This window comes from Nicotiana tomentosiformis, chromosome 2 (genome assembly GCF_000390325.3).
Source record: "Nicotiana tomentosiformis chromosome 2, ASM39032v3, whole genome shotgun sequence".
NCBI classification, from domain to species: domain Eukaryota; kingdom Viridiplantae; phylum Streptophyta; class Magnoliopsida; order Solanales; family Solanaceae; genus Nicotiana; species Nicotiana tomentosiformis.
The window spans coordinates 100,648,889-100,670,512 of record NC_090813.1 but is presented as its reverse complement, the minus strand read 5'-3'; the positions used below and the strand labels follow the sequence as shown (position 1 = coordinate 100,670,512).

Here is a 21,624-nt window from a genome sequence, read left to right as displayed (position 1 = left end):
AACCTATAAAAATTAACTTGAGACCATAATTAAAAGAACTATTTTGTACTAGTTAATGCAATGTTAGAAGTAATGTATTCATTAACTAAACTGTTGGAATGGCTAAAGGGTGTTTTTGCCAAGTTATTCCCCCGGGGGGTTGGGGGTCCCCCGGGGGGGGGGTTATATATTTGGGTCTTCGGAGGCTAAAGCCCGAAAAGATCAACAGCAGTAACCCCCGCTGTAATCTCCCAGGAAATCTTTGTGGGAATTTCATGTCCATCTTGTCCGCCCATAGCGACAATCACACGGCTTCCTCTTCTTCTTCCCCAAGCTCTCCAAACCCTAACTCCAATCATGGATCCAAACAGCAACAAGAACCCTCTCGCCCACTCGGCGACTCTCCCTCAATTTCCTCCGACAACTTCTCAGGTATTATGCTCTTTTACCTAATTCAACTCTGCCTATGTTATAATGTCATATTGTTGCATTTTTCTTGCGTCATACCTCTTTTTCAGTTGAGTTTTCCTTTTCCTCTGTTTGTTTTTCAAGGGAATGAGTACCTCTATCATAGTACTCTTCAGCTTGCCCAATGTAGATGTTTTCTCCATATCATGCTTTAGTTTTTGTTTTCTCAGGAAACATGGATCCTACTACATCACATGCTACTGGTGGATCTTCCAAAAAGGTAAAATTTTGCACTTTGCAACTTCTCTTCTCTTAAACCATTTAATTATGCAGCTCTTTCACAAATGCACCCCTTAGACGCTAAATGTCATGATCTGTTTTTTAACTCCTTATTTGTTCATCCCATTGCCTGTTACTTGGATGATTTGCGCTCTTCAAAATATTGCAGGTGAATAACCTCAGTGCCAGTCAAGATGGTTTCAGAAGTTTGGGACGCCACAAAAATGGTAGAATCTCACTGCATGAACCAGGGAAATCAGCTGGGACGATTGATCCTTCCAGCAGACGCGACCATTTTGGCTCCAACAGTCCTCAAGGAATTGCAACGCGCTCAGCTCCAAGAAGAACCCAGATGGTTAGTGGCAACCACTTGCTGAATTTTCATTATGATCCCATTTCTCGTCCACAAACTAGGGCGCCACCTCCAAGGAGATACATGAAGAGAAAGCCTTACAACAAAGACTTGTTTCTCCAAGCAAATTACAAGTTTGTTCTGTTGGATTCAGGCAATTACACGCCTGACTCAATGGATCCAGACAAAATTTTACAATGGGAGGATATTGTTTGTGTGAGATATTCCACTCCATTTCATGTGCAATGCCCAATATGCTTAGAGGATCCTTTGTGTCCTCAGATAACATCATGTGGTCATATCTTTTGTTTTCCTTGTGTTATGCAATATTTAATGATCTACGAAGACGATGAGCATAAAGACGTTTTCAAGAAGAAATGTCCCTTGTGCTTTATGATGATATCTTCGAAGGATTTGTACACCATCCAAATTGAGAACGTTAAGCAACATCGTGTTGGTGATGCCGTAGAGTTTGTCCTTTTGACCCGCCACAAGGATTCATTTACTTTATCTTTGAAAAATAATGATGGCACTGGTGCTACAGAGGAGGTTCAGAAGTCCTTTTCTAAGTTCACATTTACTTCAGATGTCGACCTTTCTGTACGAGAGGCAATGTCTGATCTTGATAGTTGGTTAGCTAGAGCAGATTCAGGCCTAGTTGATGACATGGAGAAACTTCCCTTTGTCTGTGCTGCAATGGAACAATTGGAGCAGAGGAAGAAATACTGGAATGAGCAACACATTGCTGTCAAAAAAAACAACACTAGCAGAGACCATTATTTGGGAAAGTGTCCTAATGGATCTCTGTCACCAGAAAGTTCTCAGACCCCGTCTGCTGGTCAATCTACTCCAGAAATGCCATCCAGTCATCCCGCTGATAAGCTGATATCGCAGGAGAAATCAACTCTCTATAAGGCAATGAGGGACTCTCAGCTTATTCAAGCTGCAGATGCTGAATCAGTAGGAGATTGTGCGTTGACCTTATATGATAATAACAAGAGCCTACAGAAAGACAATAGTGGCGTTACAGACAGAGAAGAGATCAATTCCTACAGTTTCTACCAGGTGAATTTAATTGCAGATCATGTTTTTTGGTACCATATGCATAGGGGAGGAATGATTAAATAACCTTTTTGTGAGTAATTATTTTCTGTAAGTATGTGGAATTCAAGAGCGGGAAGGTGGGCGTGGCTTCCATGGAAGACAAGATGTGGGAAGTTAGGCTTAGATGGTTCGGGCACGTGCGGAGGAGAAGCATGGATGCCCCGGTAAGGAGGTGTGAGCGGCTTGCCTTGATGGGTATGAGTAGAGGTAGAGGGCGGCCTAAGAAGTTTAGGGAGAGGTGATCAGGCAGGACATGGTACGACTTCAGATTTCCGAGGACATGGCCCTTCATAAGAAGCTGTGGAGGTCGAGCATTAAGGTTGTAGGTTAGGAGGTAGGAGGCTAGTCTGATAGTGTTGTGTTTTAGGCTGATAGTAGCTCCTGTGTGTCCATAGTTTGATAGTGTTTTGTCTTGGGATGCTAGTGGCTCTTGTTGTGTCATTATTACTTCCATTATGTCTGCAGTGCTATACCTTTGTTACTGCTTATTGTTATTGCTTTTCTTTCTGCTGTCTGGTTATCACGTTGGTGTTATTTTTCTGACTTCCTTTGATGTTACAGCTTCACTGTCCTTTACTATCGTCGTGAGCCGATGGTCTATCGGAAACAGCCTCTACTCCGGAGGGTAAGGTCTGCGTACACACTAAGGGTGTTAATCGGGCCAGCCCGGCCCACTAACGACCCAGTTCGACCTGGTTCGGCCCGGGTCAGCCCGGTTCAGTAAGGGGTAGGACGGTTTGGCTAGGGTAGGGGGGTTGTGCCGGACGGGGTCGGGCCTTTTTTGGCTACCGGTGCACCGGAACCCGGCTAGCCTGCTAACACTTCCAGCCCGGTCCAGCTCGATCCAGCCCGGTTTATGTTGTAATTTATTTTTTTTAAATTCTGACCGTTGCCAATGGTCAAAATAAAAAATGACCGTTGGGCAACGACCATTTTTTGCACTTTTAGCCATTTCGGCCTATCCCCTTACTATAATAGCCCATCCACCCTCTAATAATTGATAAATTACATTCTTAGTCTTTTAATAACTATAAATAGCCCCATTTTCTTCATTTTTTTCACAACTTGCTCTCTTCTTCACTCTAATTCTCTCTCAATTCCCTTGATTATTGAATTGCTTATTGCTCTCAACTTCTCAATTAATTAATATTTCAAGTTTTATCAATTATTTATGGTAGCCACTACAAAATTACAATTATCAAGTGAAGTGTGGTTATCATTTTTGTTAGGTTCAAGTTAAATCATGCCTCGTGCTTCTAGAGTGCGCTTACATATTTGGGGACACTTTGAGGTGGTAGAAGAAAATGAAGAAGTTCGCAAAGTAGAGTGCAAGAACTGTGGTTGAGTCTTTAATGTTCATCGAAAGTGGGAGGCACAACTGGTTTAAGGAGGCATATCAAGGGTTGTCTTGTCCGTCCTCTAGTAATTCGTATTTAAGTTGATTTGAGATAATTTGGGTTATTTTGAATTTGTTAGACTTATTTAAGTTTAATGTGTTAGTTTATAAGACAAGTTAATTAAAGTATTATTATGCAATGAAAATATGAAATGGAAAGCTTTTGAAGTTTGATCCTTACATATTGGTCTTATTAATTAATTTTATATAGCCACTTAATTTCAATTTTAAAATTCAAATTTCAAATTTAAAACTTTAAACTTTAAAGTTTAAAAGTTTAATTTTATGCCTTAAAATACATATTTTATTATTTAAAAGTTTGCAAACACTTAAAGTAACAATTACATTGAACAAGGAAACATAATACACTAAAAAAAAAAAAAAATAACCCGGACCTGATAAGCCCGAACCCGGGCGGGCCCACCAAAACCCGGAATATCCCAGCCCACTACTAGCCCGGAATCCCAGTCCACTAACCAGCCCGCCCCACTAACCGGACGGGCTGTTTTTTCCCATGTCCAGCCCTTCCGGTAAACATCCATAGTGCACACTACACACTACCCTCCCCAGACCCCACTTGTGGATTCCACTGGGTCGTCGTTGTTGTTGTTGTAAGTATGTGGAATTCAAACTGCCATATTCTCGAGGGAACATCTCAATTCAAACCTTGTCATGTTTTCAAAAGAACATCTTAATCCTTCTCAAAAAAAGAACATCTTAATCATTATGTTGTCTTTCTTATGCAAGTACTTGTGTACTACATTTAGATGCATGTTTATTGTTAAGAAACTGGACATTTGGCTTAACTCACCCCTAAAGCTAGCTCATGAGGTGAGGATTACCCGGAAAAATATAAGGAGGCAGTAACCAATTTTTTTTTACAAATATGAGACACTTATGTTAAACCCCCCCTCCTCTGGTCCTGCCCCTTACGTCAAGGACTGGACATTTGGAGAGTAGACAACATAGCATGGTAGCCACTATTGAGTAACAAAGAATAGGGATGAATCTAGCTCTGATACATAGCTAAGCAAATGGACCTTGAGCGTAGCTCATACTAAAAGTTAGCTCATGAGGTGATTAGACCTTGTAAGAAGAAAATAACCTATTTCTTCAACGACTGTGGCATACTTGACAACAAAAGTAGTAAGATCATATGTGCTTGGCAGGTACCAATGAAATAGCCAAAGATCACTATTTTCTTATAATGATGGTGCCATGTCCAGCTTGGTGTGCACTATTTTACCGAGGACCTGCCAAGCACAAGTACTCGGTAACCATGTCCATCAAGGTTTGGCAGATGGAAAAACATCCCGAAGCGTTTTTTTTTTCTTTTTTGGAATTTGAACCTTGGTCTCTAAGATCACTATTTTTGTTGGATATTTGGTTCTTTTCTGTTTGCATGGTACTTATTCCTCACCTGAGTTTCATAACATTATTGAATTGAAGGGAGGTATAAAAGAGAAGTCTTTCCAGTGTTTTCATAACATTGTGGGTTCGAGTCCCACCGGACGTGTATCGTTTTCAGACCCCACTTGTGGGATTTTACTGGGTCGTCGTTGTTGTTTCCAGTGTTTTCAGGCACTCAGTTTGTTGCTGGTGGTTGGGATGACTTGTAGCAAGTTTCAGACTTTATTGTTGTTTTGAAGTGATTGATTTCATTCTGTTGAATCTACCTTTTCATGAACAAGTTCTTCGGTGGGGTTTTAGCTGCTGATCAAAAACTCTATATGTAGATATAGATATAGATAGTTTCCCTTACTTAAATACATCAGGCAAAGTGGGGGTAAAGCCATTTTCCACAAAGAAAATTCCGTTCTTAATTTTGTGTAGAACCTAGTGATGGGATTTCATTGACAGAAACGGGAAGCCCATGTATGCAAAAATATAGATGTACCATACAAAGATATTGTTTTCCATGATGGTCATCTGATCATTCGTAGAAACTTGAATGCTTTGGCTTCAAAAATAGACTGAAAAGAGTGACAGACTTTCCACTTGTGAATGTGTGTTATTGACACCTTCAAAGGTCCTCTTATGCTCTGCTTCTTCAAACGGTCCAATTAATTGCCTGGGGTCATTTCTCATGCTTTCTTCTGCTTCCGCTTGCCTGGGGAGGGTAGTGTGTACGCAGACCGTACCCCTACCCTGGGGTAGAGAGGCTGTTTCCAATAGACCCTCGGCATCCTTCCCTCCAAGAACTCCCCACCTTGCTCTTGGGGTGACTCGAACTCACAACCTCTTGGTTGGAAGTGGAGGGTGCTTACCATCAGAGCAATCCACCTTGTCAACTCAAACTAAGCATAACATTTCTGTTTAGTCAATATCCTTCTTTTTTCTTTTTGTTGTGTGTGTGAGATATGTAATGCACAACTTTATACATGTTTTATGTTTTTCTGATTATTTCAGGCAATTGATGGTCAGCACCTTATCCTTAATCCACTGAACATGAAGTGTCTTCTGCATTATTACGGTGGCTATGATAGTCTTCCTAACAGGTTTGAAAGCTAATTACATTCTTACAGTAAGTTATGCTGTATTTTCCAGTGATAGGTGGCATAGGGGTCTCTGTTTTGTTTTTTTGATTGTTCATTCCTCATTGACATCGGCGAAAGGGATCTCTGTTTTATTGTGTCTATTTTAGTTGGTTTCATAGGAACTGCACACCTGAGGACCCATCAATATCAGTTTTGATACATTTAGGTTGTTTTATACTTTACCGTCATTTGTAAGGAGGCAATGATCAGATTGTACGAATGTCTTAAGTGGATTAATTTACTCCTTGATGGAAGTTGCAATTTCGTCCCTATTCTTCTGGGGTTTCAATTTTGTCCTTGATAGATGTATTCTGTTCCGGATGGTCCTTGGTGCGATTGGCTACTAGAACTTAGCTCTATTTTGAAACATGTGACCTACTGGACAAAGTTTGGAGGTACAATTTGAAAAATCTTCTTTTGCTAGATAGCTGGCAAGCCAACAAACAGATTAAATCCCAATACTCACTTTTCATCAGAGAATAGCTAATTCAGAAAGGGATTCTGGAAGAGGTGTTCTGTGAAGGGGGAGGTTTTGACGATCTCGGCAAGCAAAGGAAGGGCGTGATGCATCTGAATCATAGGAAAAAAAATGGTTACGACAAGTTCTAGGGAGGGACAGAGATAGTGAATAGTGATTGGGAAAGGAGCAGGGGATATGCTAAGCTTGGGGTGTAGAGGAGTTTGCACAGGGCTATGGTGTGCAGGGGGTCTCAAAGGGTGTGAGAGTATGAATTATAAGGGGCATTGCGGGGAGAATTTCTGCAACAATGAAGGAATGTTTCGGCAAAGCAGGCGAGAACAGAGTGGCCGGCTGGTAGTGTCAACAGTCTGTTGAATGTGGTCCTCCCTTTCTTTTCCCTCTTTTCTTGCCTTTTTTTTTTTTCTTTTCCTTTTTAGTGCTTATTATTTTGCTCAACTTTATCCTTAATATTCACCATATCTAGCTTGTGCAATTTCATCCTTCGTCAAATTTTGGTTTCATCTATAGACCAAATCATAGATTGGTTATGATATTGGCACAACCAGGAAACTGGTGAATCTATCGCAACTTAGGTCACATTGGGGGAAAGATGAATGTTACTCACCCTATGTTCTTCTTGCGGGTAAGAACGGTGAGGTTTGTGTTAATGTCCCTCCAGCCCCTTAAAGGTTACCTTTTTATGTATGCATCTTTTATAAGGCCCCTTCTCCCAAAATATGAAGTGGGGATTATTAGACCAATTTATCTAAGTTGCATAAAAAGGAAAAGAGGGCTTTACATGACATGAAGGGGGGAGTCCCCTCCCCTCAAAGTTTCAGCTTAAATCTCATTTCAACCCCCTTTACCTTCTCTCACCTACGTAACAGAAGGTAGTTAGCTTCATTTTCAGTTCTCGAACTGTGATTCAAAGTGAATTTGGGTAGGGGAGTCATATAATTTGGACATATTCTAGAGGAACTGTAGGTGCTGCTGGTAAACTGACCAGAAGGGTTGGGGATGGCGATTCCCTCTGGCTTGCGAAGGCCATAGGAAGGATGGATTTGCTATGACAAAGGGGAAGGATGGATTTGCTATAATAAAGGGGAAGGATGGATATGTGGGAGTTAGAAAAGGCACAGGGTTGCCGCTTGCTGTGACAGGTTTCTTTTATTTTGGGGTAGGTGGGTGAGGTGAGGGAATAGGTTTACCAGTGGGGAGGGACAGAGGCTAAAGGGTGGTAAATACCATGCTTACCCAAAAATAACATTATATACCTGTCTATGTGAATATATTTGAGCATATGCCATTTGTTAACCACTTAGAAGAGGAAATTTTGGGTACAGAATTTGTGGGAAAATATTACAAATGGAGTCTGTGACGCAATCTGAGGCCATGAGAAGGCGCTACCGCTTCTTAAGTCATTTTTCTTTGACAACAACGTTTCAGGTACTTGCTACTATGATTCTTATTTCTGGAAGTGTGTTGACTTTCCTTCATTAATTGTTTGGTTTGCTCTAATTATTTTCGCTTGTAATTTTCAGCTCTGTGAAATTGATCTCAGCAAGATATTGCCCATGGATGCACTTTCTCCATTTATGGAGGAGATCAAAAGTAGGGAAAAACAAAGGAAGTGGCTAGCTAGGAAGGTTTGTAGCCCATGCTTCTCATCAGAATTTCAGTTGATTTTTCTGTTCTTGTGCAATTGATTGGTTTAACATCATGGGTTTATGATCCTTAGAAAATCCCAGAGTGAACAACGGAAAGTGCTAAAAGATTCAAGTGCAGGATATAAATAACACCTGCTGAAGATCAGTGGAGGGACTTTTAAGAGAGAAAATGTGTAGGATTCCACGGTCTACCTTTAGCATGTAACTAGATCCTTTTTGTGTTATAAGATTAATTTTCTTATAGCAAAAGAAGAACGCTTAAGATCAACATATATGTTATAAGCTAAAAACGCATCAGAATTGCTCTGGTTCACAATAAGATTGACAAGTAAAACCGTTAAGCCAGTCCTTAACTGATAGTTTTATACTAGGAAGTCCCTAATCCATCCTACTTCAACAACAACAACAACCCAGTAAAATCTCACAAGTGGGGTTTGGGGAGGGTAGAGTGTACGCATACCTTACCCATACCCCCAAGGGGTAGAGAGTCTGTTTCCGATAGACCCTCAGCTCAAGCAGACGAAAAGACAATATATCAGTACCAACAACAGAAGACATAAAAATAGTAACAGAATCAAAAGTACCAGAAAATAGATGAAAAACAATAACAGTAGCACGTAAGAAAGGCCCAGTACTATGAAAAGTGAAAGAGAAGTGTGGACACAACAATAACCACTAGCACTCTAGGACACAACCCTGTCAGACTAGCCTCTCACCCGGTGCAGAGTAGCAAAGAGCTCCGCTACCCCCTATCCTACAACCCTAATGCTAGACCTCCACACTTTCCTATCAAGGGCCGTGTCCTCGGAAATCTTAAGCCTCGCCATTTCCTGCATGATCACCTCTCCCCAATACTTCTTGGGCCACCCTCTGACTTTTCTTATACTTGTCAAAGCCAACCGCTCACATCTCCTAACTAGGGCGTTTGGACTTCTCCTCCGCACGTGCCCGAACCATCTGAGCCTAGCTTCCCGCATCTTGTCATCCATCGGGGCCACACCCACCTTCTCCTGAATATCTTCATTCCTAATCTTATCCATCCTAGTGTGCCCGCATATCCACCTCAATATCCTCATTTCTGCTACTTTCATTCTCTGGATATGCGAGTTCTTAACCGGCCAACACTCTGTCCCATACAACATGACTGGTCTAACCACCGCTCTATAGAATTTACCTTTGAGCCTCAGTTCCTGAGTCCTCTTTTTTTTTTGATAAGGTAAATTGTATTAATCAAAAGGAAGAAAAAACTCCCGCATACAAGAAGTATACCAAAAAGTAGAGAATTTACATCAGAACATGATTCTCTACAAAAGATGCTCAATCTTCTACACATGTAGGGGTTGTATGTGTGCACCAAAAAGCGATCAAAGATAAAAGACTATTCTTAAGATGTAAAGTTGTATGTGTGCACCAAAAAGCGATCAAAGATAAAAGACTATTCTTAAGATGTAAAAACGGAGACTCAATCCCCTCAAAAACTCTCCTATTTCTCTCTAACCACACTATCCACATGAGAGCTAACGAGGCGAATTTCCATGCCTTTTGCTTGCTTCTTCTACGGAAACCGGCCCAGCTATATAGCATTTCCTTTACAGTGTTTGGCATCACCCATTGAACACAAAAAAGATTCAAGATTTCCCTCCACAAACCCCAGGACACAGGGTAATGCAGCAGAAGATGATCAACTTCTTCCCCTGAGCTTTTACACATGTAGCACCAACTAACAAGTGTAATTCCTCTCTTTCGCAGATTTTCAGCTGTCAAGATCACTCCTCTCGCTGTTAGCCATGCAAAAAAGCACACCTTCGTGGGCGCTTTAGGAATCCAGATCGATGAGTATGGAAAAGTGGCCTCCTCTCTCGCCAACACTCTGGTAAAATGACTTTACGGTGAACAAACCATCGCCACACAACCCCCATCTCCAAGAATCGCAAGATGGATGGGGCCTGTCTTGCCCGTATAGCAGTGCCAACAAATTTTGGAGCTCTGAAATCTCTCAATCTTGCATGTTCCTTCTAAAAGAGAGGTCCCATACTACTCCCTCTTCATGCTTCTTGCGAATCTGTTGGACCATCAATTCCTTCTGGTTTGAAACTCTGAAGACGTGGGGGAAAAACCCCCTCAAAGTATCCTCTCCACACCACCTGTGATTCCAAAAGTTGATTCTCCTTCAATCTCCCACCCTGTAAGTGATGTTGTCATAGAAAGCTTCCCAATTTTCCATGATGTTCTTCTGATGTAAATTCTCTACTTTTTGGTATACTTCTTGTATGCGGGAGTTTTTTCTTCCTTTTGATTAATACAATTTACCTTATAAAAAAAAAGAACTTCGGATGCTAACCTGGAGTCCTATGTGACAAGAAGGTGTCACTGAGGCTCAAAGGTAAATTCTATAGAGCGGTGGTTAGACCAGCCATGTTGTATGGGACAAAGTGTTGGTCGGTTAAGAATTCGCATATAGAGATGCTAATCCATCCTACTTCATTTAACCCAAAATAAGATGGACAGTTGGGCCCAAGAGATGACTTATAAAGCCTCTAGAGATGCTCTCACATCTTATATATAAAAAAGAAATCAAAATGATATAAAAAAAATTGACGAGAAGAAAAATAAGTAAAGCGGTGAAAGAGAAGAAAAACTAACCTAACGGGGGGAGTACATCATTGACATCCCTTTACTCAGCTATAGATGGCCTTGCCCCACTGCCATCCCTTTTCTTGGCTAGATTGGAATAAGGTCGTTATACTGGTTTGGATGTCTTGTATTGAAAAACAACTTGTTAATGCTCTGTCCACATCTCTTTCTTCTCAGCATTGGTTACGCTCTGATGATACCCCAAGTTGACAGTGCATACGATTTGATAAGAAACTTGGTTTGGATGATTCCTTCTTTTTTTTATTGTTGAGAAACTCTTCAAAGATGATATTTTTCTTTTTCCAGGAACTGCGTGAAAAAGTTAAAGCTGAAGCCATTGGCATGCACTTAGAGCCTTTGCCTTTTAGCTTTGCAGGACCTTCTTACACAGAACAGCCTAATTTCACTAGCGATGACTTCGAAGGTACGTCAAAAATTGCTATTTATGTAAATGGGTTTATGTTCTCATCTTACGTGGTTTGGAATTTTAACCATCCCAGAGTATATATGCTAATTTCCCAGTCTTTATATAAGTGGAAGATGATCATACCATTACTTGGTTGGTTATAAGACAACTATATTCCTTTAAGTGCATAATCTTCATCTAATAAAGTGCTTAATTTGTGCACATTGTTGAAGTGTGTGATCTATCTTATCTAAAAGTTTAAGTTGTTAGAGAGATTACACTTGTCTTTATTTAATTGTCTCTTTCACACGCCCCTTACCTGCGAGATTTGATTCAATTTCATGTACCAAGCACGTGAAATTCATTTCTAATAATGGGTGGCGGTGAGACTTGAACTTAGAACATTTGCCGGCTCTGCTACCATGTTGAAGTATTTGATCATATCATCTAAAAGCTTAAGCTATTAGAAAGAACATACTGTTATTTACTTAATTATGTCTCAACATATACAATCACTTTCTTGCTAGTAAGTATGTGAGTCAAATCGTTATAGAAAATGGTTACTGTTGGAAGCTAAATTGAGCTTGAATACTGGTGGGTTTTTGAGAAGTTTGACTTTTGCCGTATGCAATATTGACACCGACGCTATTAACTGTTTATCTCTTCTTCATGATTGCAAAAGCCTTGGTACATTTGGCATTTTTTGAAGTTCTTATAATATTGCTTTACCTATGTGCTAGCCGTTATCCCGTTAGTTGAAATGATTGTTCTTGTGTTTGTACCTGTGATAAGCTTTGGGAAGTACGAGTACGACTGTTACATCATCAAGCTCCCTAGTGCCTGGAGGCAAGCAACTGTTTTCCAATGTTGCAAGGCTTGGTTTTGCCGCTGGATGTGATCTTCCAGCACTGAAGACGGATGAGCCCAGACGTGATTCTACTGTTGCATCTGGTATCTTTTTAATTCTCATAGTTGACTTTTGACATTGAATATCTGCTATAATCTCAATTCCTCTCTATCATGTTTTCATCACAATTTGCTGTAAACATGCTATTGTTTGGTTTTGCTTATGTGGGATTAGTGCTCATAACCTGTGGACTTCAGTTCTCTCAGGAACAAGGAGTTCTGAAACCCTGTCCTTTGCAAATGTAACGTCCAAAGCAAAAGCTGTTGAAGGTTCCAATGCGTCTAAATCAAATGATGCTGCAGGGAAGAGGGGGAAGAAGCCAAATCGAATCCTAATGTCAACGTCTGGTGGTAGGCGTTACTGAATCTTGAAGGGACATGATAAGGAAACCTATCTGTATATTAATAGTTGTTTTACCTTTTATCTGGAACCGAGATTTGCTAGTTGTGACTCACCTAGATTTGAGCATGGTGTTTTTGCAGTGTTGTGAAGTTGTAGAGTCAACCTTTTTTGCTTCCTATATCATCTTCCTTTTTTAGTTTACTGTGTTAACTTTGATAGTTATGTCCTATCCTTCCTAGTATATGATAAAACTAAACACGGTGAGGAAATATTTAAGCAAACATGAAGTTCCAATATACTTTTAAACTTTCAACTTCAAATATTCTTTTTTTTCAACTTCAACTAAATATTGTCCAAATGCTTACTATACCTTCTGTGAAATATCAAAAAATGAAAAAAGATCTCTCATACTAACTCATGACCTAATAATATAGTACCAAGTTATCGAGTACTAGATAATAAAACAAAAACATACCATGTGAATTGTGGTTCAATATGTAAAAGTAAGTTAAAGAATGAAATATTTTGGTGCGTATGAGCAGTATAGCACATATTGGTTAATACCTCATGAGGCTTTTGGTCCTTGTTAATGTTGGGGGAAGTGTACATAAAGCCACTGATTAGAGATGTCTTTACTTTTTAGCCACTGTTTTAAATGTATTTACTCTTTAGCTAGTGCTTAATAAATTTTTATCCGCCGGACAAAAATACCCTTGTGCTAGACATAGGTGTTGTGTAAATATTAAGGACATGGTGTCCTTAACTTCATGAATGTTGTGTAAATATTTAGGACAATGTGTCCTGTATTTGCACCTTCTGCTGCTAAATTTTAGGACACCATGTCCTTAACTTCATATGTGCAGTGTAAATGTTAAGGACATGGTGTCCTTAACTTAATGTGTGCAATGTAAATGTTAAGGACGTAATATCATTAACTTGTACTTGCAACTTCTGTTGTTAAACTTTAGGACATCATGTCCTTAACTTCATATGTATAGTGTAAATGTTAAGGACGTGGTGTCCTTAACTTCATGTATGCAATGTAAATGTTAAAGACATAATGTCCTTAACTTGTATTTGTACCTCCTGTTGTTAAACTTTAGGACATCATGTCCTTAACTTCATGTGTTCATTGTAAATGTTAAGGACATAGTGTCCTTAACTTCATGAGTGATGTGTAAATATTAAGGATAAAATGTCCTATATTTGCACCTTCTGCTGATAAACTTTAGGACATTACGTCCTTAACTTCATATGTGCAGTAAATGATGTATAAAAAATAAGGACATGGTGTCCTTAACTTCATATGTGCTGTGTAAATGTTAAGGGCATAATATCATTAACTTGTATTTGCAACTTCTGTTGTTAAACTTTAGGACATCGTCTCCTTAACTTCATATGTGCAATGTAAATATTAAGGACATGGTGTTCTTAACTTCATGTGTGCAGTGTAAATGTTAAGGACATAATATCATTAACCTGTATTTGCAACTTCTGTTGTTAAACTTTAGGACATCATGTCCTTAACTTCATATGTGCATTGTAAATGTTAAGGACATGGTGTCCTTAATATTTTACACATCACTAACGAAACTAAGGACACCATATCCTTAATATTTACACATCACTCATGAAGAAAGGGTAAAAAAAGACTTTTCGTATCAATTTTAATAGAGTAGTGGCTATTTTTGCTCAACATTAAAAACACTGGCTAAAAAGTAAATACCACTTAAAAAAATAGCTATATCACGCCATTTCTACGTTAATGTTCCGTATATGGCTGGCAAATGGACCGGTCTAAGCCCGGAATCGTGGGCCAAATGGGCCAAACGGGCCAGGACCGTTAGGACCGGTTTTAGTGGGTTTGGTCCGGTCTCGTGGGCAGGTCCTATACTTTGATCCCGCCAGGACCGGGACCGGACCGGGCCAAACGGTCCCAACAGTCAACTTTAAAAAAAAACTAAAAATTAAATATGTATACATATGTTGTTGTATACATATGTTGTTGGGGAAGAAACCACGGAAAGAAGAAGAGGCATGCAAATAGACACAGAAGACCTAGACAAAAAGTGTAAAAATGACGTGTGGTAGCCACTAAATAAGGTGGTGTTTATTTTTTATCCATTAATTCTAATGTTGAGCATAAATAGCTACTACTCTATTAAAATTAATATGAAAAGACATTTTTACTCTTTCTTCTATTTCTTTTATTCTCAAACCCTTCCTTTATACGCTTCTCTCATTTAAGTTCAGAGCCAAAATTTCATAGGCAAAATTTCGCTCTCTCAATATCGTTCCTCCATGCAACTCTCTTCTCTCGATTGAAGTTCAGAGCCAAAATTTCATAAGCAAAATTTCGCTCCCTCAAAATCGTTCCTTCCCAGCCCACAACAATTCTCTGTGTATACTTTGTCCAACTTAATCTCTTCTCCTTTGTCATCTTCTCTGCAGCGAACCAACGTATTAGTATGTTTTCGATTTTGCTTTTATGCATTTTTCTTTTTGTATATCTCTAATCGTGATCAATACTGTGTTTGTCATCAACTATGTGTGAAATGTCCAAAATAATGATTATAACTTGATTCACTGAGGAATAAGGTGCAGATTTTTGTGAGAAAGTTATAGAGAACCTTTTGATATTGAAATGTGTTTGTGGTTCAATCAATATATTGATTATGTAAGGACATTTCAGAAAAATAGTCCTAAGAATTTGTAAGCTAACTGTGTTTAGGAATTTTAGTTAACTGTGCTTCTATTAAAGATGCATCTAATTAGGTCCTGGATTTTAGTTTTTTAGTTTAAATATTAAGGACATTTTAGAAAAATATTCCTAAGAATTTGTAAGCTAATTTTAGTTAATTGTGCTTCTATTAAAGATGCATCTAATTAGGTCCTGGATTTTAGTTTTTTAGTTTAAATATTAAGGACATTTCAGAAAAATAGTCCTAAGAATTTGTAAGCTAATTTTAGTTTATTGTTCTTCTATTAAAGATGCATTTACTTAGGTCCTGGATTTTAGTTTTGTAGTTTAATTATTAAGGACATTTCAGAAAAATAATCCTAAGAATTTGTAAACTAATTTTAGTTTACTGTTCTTCTATTAAAGATGCATCTACTTAGGTCCTGAATTTTAGTTTTGTAGTTTAAACATTAAGGACATTTCAGAAAAATAGTCCTAATGTTTACGTTCTATTTCCTTCTTTGTAGTGTGCTAATGGAAGGAGATCGTGTTTTCGAGTTTGATGATAGGCGTAATTCGATGAGCTATTGGAAAGGAGATTTTCTGTATAAGGAAATAATAAAAAATTTCTTGTCGAACACGCAATGGAAGAAGTTGAGGGATGGTGTTTTCAGAAACTTTTTTCGATTACAAGGTGTGAAGTTCTGTGGTAGACTTATTCATTGTGTGTTGCTTTCAGAAATTATAAGCAATGACTCGCATTCAATGACATTCAAATTTTTTATCATGAAGTAAAATTTACACGTGAAACGTTCCAGTTAAATTACTGGGTTGAAATGTTCTTCTTCAGTGGACTTCAAAGTTTTACGTGAAAGAGAGAATAGGCTTTCGAAAGACTACTTCCCTAGAAAGGATAGAATCGAGTTAGGCGATTTGTGGTATTTTATTATTAGTCACCCATATGGTACAACTGCATTATTTGTAGGCAGCCATGACGATGCAGTGAAGTTGGCAATAATTTATTTTGTTGAATCTGTGTTGATGGGGAAGTGCAAGAATCGGAATGTGTCTGAGCGGGTAATGAAAATCGTAGATGACGATGAACTCTGCTCTTCTTTCAATTGGGGCTCTCTTTGTTATGAAAAGTTACTAAAATCATTGAAGAGTTGCTTGAAGCCCAAACAAAATACTTCAGAGAATGAGAATGAGAATGAGAATGAGAATGAGAATGAGAATGAGAAAGAGAAAGAGAAAGAGAAAGATAAAGAGAAGGACAGTTATACTATACTTAGCTTCCCTTTCGCCTTCTGTGTTTGGATTATGGAAGTATTCCCAATTTTTCAGGAAAAATAATTTGTGAACTTCAGAGAATGTGGGTTCTCTCGGATGCTATGTTATTCAGATATGAAATCTCCACATTATGACACCCTATGTAAAAATTACTTTCATAATGAAAAAGTAAGTTAACAGGATTACCAGCTATTTTTTTGTTTATGTGTTTTAGTTCTGAATACTTACGTTTTTTTTTCTTATATAATAGTTGTATCAGTTGCTCGAGATGGTACCATTTCTTTCTTCTGACGTAGATGCGGAGCCCGCTAGTGTGCACGTGCCATTGTCTCAAGATCAAAGTTCAATGCCTTCAACACAATTTGATGAAGTCTTGCTTAAAAAAATTGTTAACGTATGTTTTCTGTCTTTGAATACCATTAGTTTTTGATTCAGAGATTATCGGAGAAGTTCAAAAAGGATATGGAGGTAGAATGTACTAGAATACATCAAAAAATAGCTTTATCAGAAAAAAAGATTCAAAATGACATCAAGGTAATATCCTTAATTTCTGTGCTAGTAACTCTAAGTTAAGGACACCATGTCCTTAATTTTTGAGCTTGCAACTCTCAGTTTAGGACTTCCTATCCTTAACTTTTGAACTTGTAACTCTAAGTTGAGGACTACATGTCCTTAACTTTTTAACTAGTAACTCTAAGTTCAGGACTACATGTCCTTATTTTTTGAACTTGGAACTCTAAGTTAAGGACTACATGTCCTTAGTTTCTGTGCTTGTAACTCTAAGTTAAAGACCAAGTGTCCTTAATTTGTGAGCTTGTAACTTGAAGTTTAGGACTGCTTGTCCTTAACTTTTTAACTTGTAACTCTAAGTTCAGGACTATATATCCTTAACTTTTTAACTTGTAACTCTAAGTTCAGGACTACATGTCCTTATTTTTGAACTTGGAACTCTAAGTTCAGGACTACCTGTCCTTAATTTCTGTGCTTGTAACTCTAAGTTAAAGACCAAGTGTCCTTAATTTGTGAGCTTGTAACTTGAAGTTTAGGACTACTTGTCCTTAACTTTTGAACTTGTAACTCTAAGTTCAGGACTACATGTCCTTAATTTCTATGCTTGTAACTCTAAGTTAAGGACCAAGTGTCCTTAATTTGTGAGCTTGTAACTAGAAGTTTAGGACTACCTGTCCTTAACTTTTTAACTTGTAACTCTAAGTTCAGGACTACATGTCCTTAACTTTTTAACTTGTAGCTCTAAGTTCAGGACTACATGTCCTTAATTTCTATGCTTGTAACTCTAAGTTAAGGACCAAGTGTCCTTAATTTGTGAGCTTGTAACTTGAAGTTTAGGACTACCTGTCCTTAACTTTTTAACTTGTAACTCTAAGTTCAGGACTACATGTCCTTAACTTTTTAACTTGTAGCTCTAAGTTCAGGACTACATGTCCTTAACTTTTTAACTTGTAACTCTAAGTTCATGACTACATGTCCTTAATTTCTGTGCTTGTAACTCTAAGTTAAGGACCAAGTGTCCTTAATTTCTGTGCTTGTAACTTGAAGTTTAGGACTACTTGTCCTTAACTTCTTAACTTGTAACTCTAAGTTCAGGACTACATGTCCTTAACTTTTTAACTTGTAACTATACCTGTTAATCGAGCCGGGCTGACCCGTTTACAATCCGGTTCAGCCCGGGTCAGCCCGGTACTATAGCGTGGGGGGCGGGCTGGGACGAGTTGTGCGGAGAGCGGGTTTCAAACGAACAGTTTTTTGATACCGGTGCACCGGAACCTCTAAGCCCGTTAACGGGTTGTTAACGGGCTACAACCCAGTTCAGCCCCCACACCCCTAGTATTTGATAAATTACAATTTTAACCTTTTAAAAATTATAAATAGCCCCCTTCTTCTTCATTTTTCCTCACAATTCACTCTCTTACTACTCTAATTCTCTCTTGATATTATTGATTATTGTTCTTAAATTCTCAATTACTTATTATTTCAAGTTTCATCAAATATTTAGTTTAGCCATTACAAAATTATTATTATCAAATATCAAGTATTCAAGTGAAGTGTGGTATCAACTATCAAGTATCGATCTATCAATTGAAGTTTGGTTTTTGATATCAAATTTAGTGTGGCATCCGGAATCCCGGTACACTCGTTCTATATCTTTTTCTTCTTTGGTGTACATTTATTTTATTATTTATAATTATTAATTTAATTTACATAATGGATATATTTAGAGCAGCCAAAAAAGCGTGCACTAGTAGAGGTGGTAGTAAGAAAACTTCCAAAAGATCAAGAGGTGGTGCTTGTTCTTCTAGTAGCTTTACACATATTTCTGAAAGTTCACATGAAAATTTAAATGTAGATTATGAGGGACTTCAAGAAAATTATGGTATAGATGATGATTTAGATAATATTCCATTTCCATCACCTGATAATCTTAAAACACCACCAGCTACACCTGGTAATGCTAGTCTAACTCAAAATATTAGGGGTGGAAGTCGTGGTAATACAAGTAGGCTTCCCCTCCCTATTAAGAAGAATCGAAGATTAAGAAGTAAGTGTTGGAATTTTTTTGACAGACTAGAAGAAGATAAAAATTATGTAAGATGTAGAATTTGTAAGGATATTTATAAACATGAGACCGGTAAGGAAGGGGGAACGGGTCAACTTCGTAGGCACATGGTAGACAACTACCCTCTTGATTGGGGAGTAGATGAGGAAGATGGGCAATAAAAACTTAACCAGGGTACTGGAGGGTTAATGAGTAAATACGATATTAAGAAAGATCGGGAAGAATTAGCTAAAATGATTGTTTTAGGTTGTTTACCATTTAGTTTTGCTGCTTCACCATATCTTGTTACTTATATTCAAAGAATTTGTAACCCTTTGTTTAAAGGTATTCCTAGAAGTACTTATAGAGCTGATATCTGTAGCCTTTTTGGACAATATCAGACATATATATATTATTTATTCGCCAGTCTTTCTTGTAGAATTTCTCTTACTTCTGATATTGGTCGTGCTGTAAATGGTAATGATTATTTGACTGTTATATGCCATTAAATAGATGGTAATTTTTGTATGCAAAAACGTATTATTTCTTTTAAATATGATGAAGATCAAAGTCATACTGGTGCATTTATAAGTAATACTATCCATGAAGTTGCTATATTTTATAATCTTTCAGAAAAAATTTTGTGTGTGTCATTTGATAATGCTTCTAACAACAATGCTGCTATTACAATATTACAATTGCATCTACGCCCACCACTTCCTGAAATATATCATGTTAGATGTGCATGTCATATTTATAATTTGATTGTGAAGAGTGGCCTTGAATTATTTAGAGATGATATCACTTTAGTTAGAAGAGTTGTTGGTGTAATTCAAGAAAATAATAGAAGTGCTAGATTAAATGCATTTAAAGAAAAATGTCTACACTATGGACTAAAATCAAGACTCATGCCTGAAGAAATAGTTACTAGGTGGAATTATACTTATTTATTCTTAAAATATTGTTATAAATATAGAATGCCTATAACTGAAGTTGCTAATTCTCATTGTACCGATCCTAGCCGTTTGTTAGCATCTAGAACTTGGAATGTCATTGAAGATGTTGTAAAGTTTTTACAAAAAATTTATGCGGCTACACTTGAGTTTTCTGGAGCTTATTATTCTACTATTGCAAATGGTTTAGTTCATATTGCTGAAATTTCTCTTTTACTACATAATTTGAAGAAGAAAGAAGGATATACTTATGTTGTTGAATCTATGCTAGATAAGTTTAAAAAATATTTTTACCCAATTCCCCCTATTTACCTAATTGGTGCTATTTTAAACCCTTCTATCAAAATGGCCACTTGTCGCCAATTAATCACTGCTTTATATTCTTATATGGATATTGGACCAACTGAAACTCCTGATATTGACACTTGTATTTCTGATCTACATAAATATTTAGAAATATTATATAATTATTATGCTAACATTGTTGATGCTTCTTCTATTATAGATGCAAATATTCCTTCAAGATCAGTTTCAACATCTGGGACCAATGCTTTGGATGATAATGATGGTGTTGAAGATTATTTGATTTGGTCTACAATAGGGGAGCATCAACAAACCAGTAGCAGGAATATTGATGAACTTCAATTCTACTTGCAAAAGTTAGCAGAGCCCCACACAAAGGAATTTCTACCACTGGGTTGGTGGAGGAGCAACTCAAATCAATTTCTTGTTCTTTCGGCCATGGCTCGAGACGTGCTAAATGTACCGATTTCAACAGTCGCATCAGAGAGCGCATTTAGCCAAGCAAGGCAGCAACTAGGAGATACCCGCCATTCATTGGGTAGCAACGCTTTGGAAATTCTAGTGTGCTTCAGAGATTGGATAAGATCAGAAAGACGAAATCAAGGGCGTGACGAGGTAGATGAAGCGGAGGACCAAGAAATTAGAGATATAATGGTTTATGGTTCTGATTCAACTAATGCCGGAAATCAAGAACCTCATGTTGACATGGATGAACTTACAAAAATGATGCAAAGCATGTGATGTACTATTTATTTTTTATAATTATTATAAACTTTTAATTTGCAAGTTCAAAAATAACAAAATCAAAAAAGAACTTGCAACTTAATTTGAAGTATTATATATTATTCAATAAAAATATCAAATGAAAGTCTTCGGAGCTTGATCCTTACATATAGGTCTTATTAAATAATTTTTTGTAGCCACTTACTTTCAAATTTTAATTATAACATTATAAAATTCAAATATAAAATTTAAAATTTTAAACTTCAAAGTTTAATTCTAAGCCTTAAAAGTTTGCAAACACTTAAGTATCAATAACATTGAATAAGAAAAATAAAATTTACTTTAAAAAAAAAATAAAAAAATCCACGGGCCGATAACAACGAACCCGGACGGACAAAAAAAAAACTCGAAAAAGTACAGCCCGCAACGTTAATCGGGCGGACTGATTTTTTTTGTGTCCAACCCGTCCCAACCCGCCCGTTAAACACCCATACTTGGAACTCTAAGTTCAGGACTACATGTCCTTAATTTCTATTCTTGTAACTCTAAGTTAAGGAACACTTGTCCTTAATTTGTGAGCTTGTACCTCTATGTTAAGGACCAAGTGTCCGTAACTTATAAGCAGCTAACATTCTGATTCTTATTTTAAA

The 21,624-nt window shown here is 37.6% G+C and overlaps 1 protein-coding gene and 1 long non-coding RNA gene across 2 annotated transcripts; both read left to right on the top strand.

Moving 5' to 3' along the window:
- The first annotated feature begins 185 nt into the window (after positions 1 to 185).
- On the top strand, positions 186 to 12,667 carry LOC104095269 (uncharacterized). Its single transcript, XM_009601354.4, has 9 exons — positions 186 to 411; positions 618 to 667; positions 836 to 2,083; positions 5,928 to 6,016; positions 7,859 to 7,961; positions 8,057 to 8,161; positions 11,123 to 11,240; positions 12,015 to 12,173; positions 12,327 to 12,667. Exons 1-9 carry the CDS (start codon positions 255 to 257, stop codon positions 12,491 to 12,493), a joined length of 2,196 nt encoding a protein of 731 aa, XP_009599649.2. The 5' UTR covers positions 186 to 254; the 3' UTR covers positions 12,494 to 12,667.
- On the top strand, positions 6,023 to 7,595 carry LOC117276538 (uncharacterized). The gene is made up of 2 exons (XR_004506799.1): positions 6,023 to 6,450; positions 6,532 to 7,595. It is a non-coding gene; the product is annotated as an uncharacterized lncRNA (long non-coding RNA).
- Positions 12,668 to 21,624: the final 8,957 nt, after the last annotated feature.